Below are 8,623 nucleotides of genomic sequence, written 5' to 3' on the forward strand. Positions count from 1 at the left end.
TACGGCCGCCGGAGTCCAAGCTAGGTCGTTGTTATCTGCGGTCGGCCCGACGAGGAGAGGACGAGGAGGCCCGGGCCGCGCGTCCTCAGGTGCTCCAGCCGGCCGCGAAGCCGCCGCGAGGGGAAGTGGGCCTCCGTGCCGAGGAAGAGGCCCACGTCGAGCGCGGCGATGGCGTCGTCGAGGAGCGCCGGGCTGTGCGCGCCGTGCGCGCCGTCGGCGACGGCGACGTTCGCGACCGCGCGCGCGAACGCGTAGCAGGCCTCGGCCACGAGCGCCGGCGGGCCCTTGACCGCGGCGCCCCCGGCGCGCCAGGCGTCGACGGCCGGCGCGAGCGCGTCGGCCGCGGCCTCCCAGCGGTGGCCCAGCGCTTTCGCGCGTTCGAGCGCCGCGGCGACGGCGAGCGTCGGGCACGGCGCCGGCGGCCCCTCGGGCGCGGGCGCGGGCGCCGCGGGCGCGGGCGCGGGCGCCGGGGCGGACGGAGGCGGCGGCCGCGCCTCGAGGACGACGGCCCTCGCGGGCGGCGGCGCGGGCGCGGCGGCCTCCTCCTCGGCCCTGGCGCGCGCCGCGTCGCGCGCGGCCTCCTCGCGCTCGATGCGCTCCATGAACCGCTCGGCGGCCTCGACGGACGCGCCGAGGTCCGACCGCGAGCTGCTCGGCGGCGCCGAGGCCTCGAGCGCCTGCCGGCCGAGCTCGGCGCTCGCGAGGTCCGCGGTCTTCTGCGACGCCACGAGGAACGCCTGCGCGTCGTCGATGGCCTCGCGCAGCCGCCGCGCGACGAGGCTCGGGGTGTCTTTGTTCGTGGCCCTGCGCCGGGCGGCCGCGAGCTTGTGCAGGTCGAAGGACGCCTCGGAGGCCCGCAGCTGCGACGCGAAGCGCGCGAAGAGCGGCGCGACGCCGGGCTCGTAGGTCGCCGACGCCGAGCCGTCGAGGACGTGCGAGAGCCGCGGGGTTGGGGTTGCGTCGGGCTCCATCGTGTACAATCCTCGTTACGAGAGGCCGGCAACTTGCAGCGGACGTGAACTTGTCAACGAGCAGCAGTCCAGTCAGCACAGCATGAAGCTCGTCTATGTCCTCCTCGTCGCCGCCGCGTCGGCCCTGAGCCGTCGGCAGCTCATCACCAAGGCGCCGGCAGCGGCAGCGCTGGTCGCGGCGCCCGCGGCGAGCTGGGCGTCCGGCGTTTCGCTGGAGGAGGCGGCGAAGTGATCCCGCGGCGTCCTCTTTGTCGCCCGCCGCGCGCGAACACCCCGCGCGCAGGAACGCGGAGCGGTACCGCGTCAAGGCCGGCATCTGCACGCCGACGAACCCCGCGGACTGCTCGGAGCAGTACGGGAAGATGCGCGCGCGCGGCGTCGACGCCGCCGCGCCGCCCGCCGCCGCGACCGCCGCCGCGCGCAGGTTGGACCCGCGCAAGGGCCTGAGCAAGGAGGAGCTCGCCGTGCGCGACAAGCGCAACGACGAGGAGCTCAACTCGCTCAAGGGCATGATGGCCGCCTACGACCCGGACGTCGCGCGCGACAACGCGCGGAAGCCGTCTCGGAAGTAGGGCGCATCGCCTAAGACGCTTCGCTCGCGACCGTGGACACACAACACAACAATTAGAGCCAGGCCGCCGGGGCGGCCCCCCGGTCCTTGGGCCGCCGCGCGATGGGCGGCGCGAAGGGCCGCGCGGCCGTGCACGCGCGCCGGTGCTTGCGGAGCGCGGGCTTCTTGAAGCGCCGCTTGCAGTGCTCGCACTCCGCGAGCGCGTGCGCGAAGTAGACCGCCTGGGACGCGTCGTTCGCGACCTCGAGCGCCGCGAGGTCGAGGCGGGAAAAGTCGACGCCCGCGTGCGGGTCCGGCGGCAGGGGCCCCGGGTCGTCGTCGTCGTCGGGCAGGTTCCGCTTCTTCGCGGCGTCGCGCGCCTTGGCCCAGCGGCTCGCGCACGTCCTGCGGTGGTTCGCGAAGGTCGCCGCCGGGTTCAGCGCGCCGCACATGAAGCAGAGCGCCATCTTCGAGCCGCCCTTGCGCGGCACGGCGGCGACCTTGGACGCGCCGATGAGCTTGACCCGCGACGCGGCCACGCTCCAGCGCTTCTTCGCGCGCGCGGACGCGGCCGCGTCCTGCGTCTTCGCGACGTCCAGGCGCACGACCTTCCACTGGAGCAGGCACCGGTCGTGGCCGCCCGCCGTCGCGAGCCGCGCGACGACGTCGTCGCCCTCGCGGGCGAAGCCGCTGAGCCAGCGCACGGCCGCGCAGCGGCTCCCGTGCGCCGACGCCTCGCGCGCGGGCGCGTTCTGGACGCACGCGGGCGCCGCGAGCACGCGCAGGTCGCCGACGTCGGCGCCGACGGCCAGCAGGCGCTTCCCGCCGCCCCGCAGGCCGCCGAGCGCCGCCCAGCGCTGCTCCGTGAGCCCCTCGAGGGCGTGGAGCGACGCGACGGCGCGCGCCGCGGCCGCCCTCGCGCGGCCCGCGGGCCACGCGCCGATGGCGTGCGCGCCGAAGACGCAGGTCGCGCCGGGCCAGGCCTTGTCGCTCGCCGCGCGCGCGCCGACGGGCACGACGCGGCGCTCGAAGTCGTGGGGCTTCGGGGCGTCGTCGCGGGCCGCGGCCGCGTCGACGTCGTAGTAGAGGAGCTCGTTCGTCGACGTGCACACGCGGAGGCACGTCGACGTGGCGTCCCAGTCGAGGTGCGTGACGCGCGCCCTGGCGACGCCAAAGGCCGCGACGCGCCGCCGCGGCGGCGCCGCGCCGTGCACGGCGATCGCGCCGTCGCGGTGGCCCACGGCGACGCGGCGGCCGTCGGGCGAGAGCCGCACGGCGTCCGCGGCGCCGCGGAGCAGCGCCGCGGCCGTCGGCTCCGCGCCGTCGCGCGCGTCCTCCATGCCCGCGGCCGCCGCGGCGAGGAAGCCGGCGGCGCCGCTCCGCGCGGTCGTCAGCGCCTGGCCCGCGCGGTCCGCGGCGCCCGGCGGCGGCGCGACGGGCGGCGCGGCCTTCTTCGGCCTGAGCGGCGGGACGGCCGGCGGCGACGGCGCGAGGGCCGCGCCGTCCCAGGCGAAGAAGGCGACGGAGCCGTCGTCGAGGCCGACGGCGATCGTCGCGCCGACGGCGTCCATGGCCGTCGCCGGCCGCGGCAGCTCCGCCCAGGCGACGAGGCGCCGCGCGGCGACGTCGCGGACCGCGAGGACGCCGTCGCCGCCCGCGGACGCGACGAAGGACCCGCCGCCGAGCGCCGCGACGGCCGAGAGCACGGTCTGCACCGTCGGCGCGAAGTGCGCCGCGAGTTTTGGGGTCGCGGCGCCGTCGTCGACGGCGAAGACGACGCCGCGCGTCGTCGCCGCGACGAGCTTCGCCGCCCCGTCGCCGAGGACGACGTCGCGCACGGGCGCGCCCCGCGCCGCGCTCCGCAGGTCGCGCGCCGCGTCGCCGGCGTCGCCGGGCGCGCGGTCGCGCGCGTCGAGGAACGTCTTGCCGACGGCCGCGAAGCCCGCGTCGTTGGCCCCCGCCGCGTCGAAGCCCCAGGCGCGCACGACGCCCGCGGCGTCGCCCGTCGCGAGCGTGCGGCCGTCGCGGCTCAGGTTGAGCCCCTTGAGCGGGCCGTCGCCCGCGTCGAACGCCGCGAAGCAGGCCGTCCCCCGCCACGCGTAGACGCGCCCGTCGCCGCCGCCCGTGAGCAGGAGCCGCGGCTCCCGCAGGAAGACGCAGCGGTGCATGGCCGTCGTCGCGAACTCCGGGAGCCAGGACCCGGCGACGGACCGCACGAGCCACGACCCGGCGCCGTCGGCCTCCGCGAACCAGAACTTGACGTGGCGCCCGGGCCCGACGGTCGCGAAGGACGGCGTCGCCGTGCCCGCCCGCGCCGCGTCTTCGTCTACATCCGCCTCGGCGTGGTCGCCGTCCTCGAAGAGCCAGCAGCCGTCGTAGATCGCCGGCGGCTCGAAGACCTCCGCGCGGCGCTCCGCCGCGGGCGTCCGCTCCGCCGCGGCGAGGGCGCTGCCGGCCTCGTCGGCGTCGCCGACGCCGGACCAGTGCGCTGCCGCCTCGCCCGCGGAGGCCTGGGCGGCGCGGCGCTCGCGCCGGAGCTCCGCGCGTCTTCGGAGCTCGCCGAGGCGCCAGTAGCCCAGCGAGTGCTGCGTGTCCGCGTCGACGGCGACGAGGGCCTCGGCGTCGGGGCTGAAGAAGACGAGGAGCGCCGCGGCCTTGAACCAGCCGTCGCCGAGGCGGTGCTGGACGACGAGCGTCTCGACGTCCCAGACGAGGATCGCGGGGTCGGCGGCGGCGTCGCCGGACCTAGGGGGGGAGGGACGCGGTGCCGGCCCGCGGCCCGCCGCGGCGCGGAGACGCGCGCGACGAGGCGCCGCCGCGTCGGCTCGACGGCGAGGCAGGACACGCGCGTCCGGCCGTGGCCCCGGAAGTGGCGCTGGCGGTGCCGCGCGACGTCGTAGACGACGACGAGCGCCGCCGCCGCGTAGACGACCTAGTGCGTTGCGTGCGTCGCGGGGAACACACACACCCCCCGAGCGACGCGGCGGGGACGCGCGCGGTCGCCGGCGACCTCCCAGAGGTTCCGCGAGACGACGAACGTCGTCTCGAAGCCGTAGCACCACCTGGGCGGGACCAGGGCGATTCGACGCGAGTGGTCCGCGCGCGCGCGCGTTCCCGAAAACTCATTCACACGTCGAGAGCGCTCCGAGAGGTGATCGCTCGTCCAAAGATCGGCCGAAACGAGTGGAAAGCGGCCGAGAGAGGAGCCCTCGAAGTGGGGACCGTCGCGCCCTTTTCCTGCCCTGAGCACCACTCGAGGTCGAGGCGGAGCGGCGGCGGCTTCGACGAGCGCCGCACGGCGGCGTCGACGTCGAGGCCCGCGGGCACGCCGACGGGCGTCGTGCAGGGCCAGGCCGAGACGACGTCGCCCGCGCGCGCGGCGCCGTGTCCCGAAGGCACGTGGAGCGGCCGCCGCGCGGCCGCGCCCGCGTGGGGCGCCGCGAAGCCGCCGCGGCGCAGGCGGCGCTCGGGCTTCGGCCGCGGCGCCGGCGCCGGCGCCTTCGCGCGGCGCGGGACGGCCTCGGGGTAGCCGCCCTCGCGCGCGGCCCACCGCGGCGGCGACGCGGGCTTCGGCGGCGGCGGCGGCGGCGGCGGCGGCGGCGGCGGCGGCGGCGGCGCGTCGAGCCGCGCGGCGTCCGCGAGGCTCACGGGCCCCTCGCCGCGGTCCGGCAGCCGCGCGCGCACGTCCTCGAAGCCCGGCGCCGCCGCGTAGTCCTCGAGCGTGTGCCTAGGAAGCGGCGGGTTTCGTGGGTCGCGCGACGCTGGCGAGGCGACGGCGCGCGCGCATCGACGGCGCCCTCCGCGGCGCGCGCCGCCTTGTGCAGCTGCTGGGCGCCGAACTCGTCGAGGCCTTCCATCTATGGGCAGCGTTCAGGCACCATCATCGCATGCTTCAAAAAGTCAACACCGTTGGTTGAAGTTATGCCAGTTGGCTGTTGTAGCAGCCCTTCGACGAGGCCGCGCCGCGCAGCCCCGTGCTCCACCGTTGGGGTCGCGGCAGCCCTTCGCCATGGAGACGCCGCCGCGCGACAAGCCGCGCCGCGCCCTGTCGGAGAACAACGCCGACGGCGCGGTCGGCCTCCGGTTCTACGACTGGGCGACGCCCGCGAAGCCGTCGCGCCCCGGGGGCCGCCGGGCGTCGCAGGGCGTCGAGGGCCGCGGGCGCGCGCTGTCGCACCCGGCGCTGCGGCACCAGCCGGGCCCCGCGACGCCGCTGAGCAAGGTCGTCCGCGCGGCGCAGCTGGAGCGCGACGCCGCGCTCGGCCCCGCCTACGCGAAGAAGCGGGACCTGCTGCTGCGCCTGGGCCGGTGCTTCGACGTCACGTTCGACTCGCCGGGCCCGCTCGGCTTCAAGATCTGCCTCGGCCGCGTCGGCGACGCGGGCGGCCCGTCGACGCGGAAGCGCGTCCTCGTCGACGAGACGTTCGAGACGAGCCCGGCGTTCGATGCGCTCCGCCCGCGCGACGAGCTCATCGCCATCAACGGCCAGCTCGTCATCGAGATCGACGCCGAGGCCTTCGCGGCGCTCGTGGCGCGGCTCCGGGCCCTGCCGCGGCCGCTCGTCCTCACGTTCGCCAAGGGGCACGGCCGCGCGCGCGCGTTCGAGCGGCAAACCGCGAAGCGCGCGGACGCCGCGGAGCGCGAGGCGGCCGTCGCCGCGGCGTCGGAGGTCGCCGCGCGGCGCCGCGCGGGGCCGGCCCGGGCCGCGCGCGCCCACGAGGACATCGACGCCGCCGGCGTCGTCGAGGCGCCGCCGTCGCCGGGCGCGCTGGCCATCCCGCCGCTCGACCGCGCGGACGACGACGCGGACCTCGCGCCGTCCTGCGGCGTCATGTGCTTCGGCGTCTCCATCTCCTGCGACTACGTCGTCGACGAGCCCCGGGCCCGCCTCCTCTGAGGCGCCGCGCCCGATGATTTTTTTAGAGAAAGATCCGCATCGTCGACCGCACGGCGACGCGGCACACGGGGCACTCGTCGACGATCCTCGAGTCGTTGGCCTTGGACACGCAGACGCCGCAGAGGACGTGGCCACAGGGCACGAGGGCCGTGTCCTTGGCCCGCTCCATGCAGACGGCGCACTCGTCGCCCGGGTCGAGGTCCTCCGGCGGCGGCGGCGGCGGCGGCGCGGCCGCGGCGGCCGGCGGCGGCGCCGCGCGGCGGACGTCGAGCTCGCGCGCGAGGCGCGCGCGCTCCGCCTCCGAGGACCGCCGCGCGGCCTCGAGGGCCTCGTTGCGCGCCCGGAGCGCCTCGATCTCGGCGTCGCGCCCCGCGTCGGCCGGCGGCGGCGGCGCCGCGTCCGCGGCCGACGGGCTCCGCTTCTTGCCGCCGACGAGGCCCCGGAGGCTCCGGCGCGCGCTCTTCAGCGCCGCGCGCGGCGTCGAGAGGCGGGGCCCGCCGGACGCGCGCCGCGGCGACGCGAGGCTCGCCGCGTCGATGGGCTCGGGCGATTCCGCGAAGAGCGCGGAGTCGACGCTCAGCGGCCGCGGCCGCGGCGCCGGCGCCGGGCGCTGGAGCGCGGCGAAGGACGCGCTCGCCGGCCGCGCCGGGAGCCGCGGCGGCGGCTCCGGCGCGCTCGGCGGCGCCGGCGCGGGCGCGGGCGCGGCGGCGGACGACTCGCTCAGAGACAGCGCCATCGCCATCTTGAGCTTGAAGTCGAAGTCGTCGTCGGCGTCGGCCGCGTCGTCGCCCTCGGCGGCGGCAGCGTCGAGCACGATGAACGTCCTCGGCACGTAGCCCTCGCTGCCGTCGCGCTTCCGCGCGTACCACCAGCCGCTTTCATCCGGCCAGCACTCCAGGGCCTCGTCCGCCGCCAGCGGCAGCTCCGTCGGCTCGTTGGGCACGTGGGAGAACGACGCGCGACACGGAGTCGGAGGACCGTAGTCCGGCTCCTCGGTCATCGTCGTCGGCTCGGAGCTTCCATCGTGCGAGGCCTAGGCGGCATCGAGGGCTGCTTTGGTGCTCGAGCGGCTCCTCGAGGTTTGCCTGCTCGATCATGTCTCGATCACTCGGTTGACGCAACTCGATCGCGGCCGCCGTGCTCGACCCCTCGACGCGCGCGCGCAGCCGCTGATGGCCTTCTCCTTCGGAGCGGGTGCGCCGGCAGCAGCGCCGACGCCGGGCTTCTCATTTGGCGGCGCTGCGACGCCGTCGAAGACGCCGCTCTTTGGCGCCGCAGCAACGGCCGCCGCGCCGGCGCCTGCCGGAGGCGCGTTCAGCTTCGGGGCCGCCGCCGCCGCGCCCGCAACGCTTCCGACGACGCCGGCGGCGCCCGCGCCCGCCGGAGGCGCGTTCAGTTTCGGCGCCGCCGCCGCCGCGCCCGCGGCACCAGCCGCTGCGGCGCCCGCCGCTCCGGCGTTTTCGCTGGGTGGTGCCGCCGCGCCCGCGGCGCCGCTCTTTGGCGCGCCGGCGTCGACGCCCGCGGCGCCCACGACGCCCGCGGCGCCCGCCGCCGGCCTCTCCTTTGGCGCCGCGGCGCCCGCGGCGCCCGCCGCCGCGCCGGCCGCCGGCCTCTCCTTTGGCGCCGCGGCGCCCGCCGCGCCGGCCGCCGCGCCGGCCGCCGGCCTCTCCTTTGGCGCCACTCCCGCGGCGCCGGCCGCCGCGCCGGCCGCCGGCCTCTCCTTTGGCGCACCCGCCACGCCCGCCGCGGCGCCCGCGGCGTCCGCCGCGGCGCCCGCGCTCTCGTTCGGCGCGCCCGCGGCGTCCGCCGCCGCGCCCGCGGCGGCCGCGCCGACTCTATCCTTCGGCGCGCCCGCGCCCGCGGCGTCGGCGGCGCCTCCGGCCCTTTCGCTCGGCGCGCCCGCGGCGCCCGCGGCCGCGGCGCCCGCGGGCCTCTCCTTCGGCGCCGCCGCGTCCACCACTACGACCGCGACGACGTCCGCGCTCACCTTTGGCGCGGCCGCGCCGAGCCCCGCGGCCACGACGGCGCTCGCCGCCGCGACGTCGACGGCGCTCGCCACGACCACGACCACGACGGCGCCGACGGCGACCGTCGACGAGACGCTCCGCGCCGTGATCGGGCGCTGCAAGGACGCGACGCTCCTCGGCGCCGCGGACGTGCTCGCGCTCGAGGCCGGCGGCGCGTCCTTCGCGACGCTCAAGGCCG

At 78.1% G+C, this 8,623-nt stretch overlaps 1 protein-coding gene across 1 annotated transcript; it reads right to left on the reverse strand.

Annotated features, from left to right (window-relative positions):
• Positions 1-1,595: 1,595 nt before the first annotated feature.
• Positions 1,596-7,418, reverse strand: AURANDRAFT_72636 (hypothetical protein; the record flags this gene model as incomplete). Its single annotated transcript, XM_009043135.1, has 5 exons — positions 1,596-4,266; positions 4,365-4,453; positions 4,532-4,583; positions 4,772-5,248; positions 6,466-7,418. 5 exons carry the CDS (start codon positions 7,416-7,418, stop codon positions 1,596-1,598), a joined length of 4,242 nt encoding a protein of 1,413 aa, XP_009041383.1.
• Positions 7,419-8,623: the final 1,205 nt, after the last annotated feature.

This window comes from Aureococcus anophagefferens (genome assembly GCF_000186865.1).
Source record: "Aureococcus anophagefferens unplaced genomic scaffold AURANscaffold_44, whole genome shotgun sequence".
NCBI classification, from domain to species: domain Eukaryota; class Pelagophyceae; order Pelagomonadales; family Pelagomonadaceae; genus Aureococcus; species Aureococcus anophagefferens.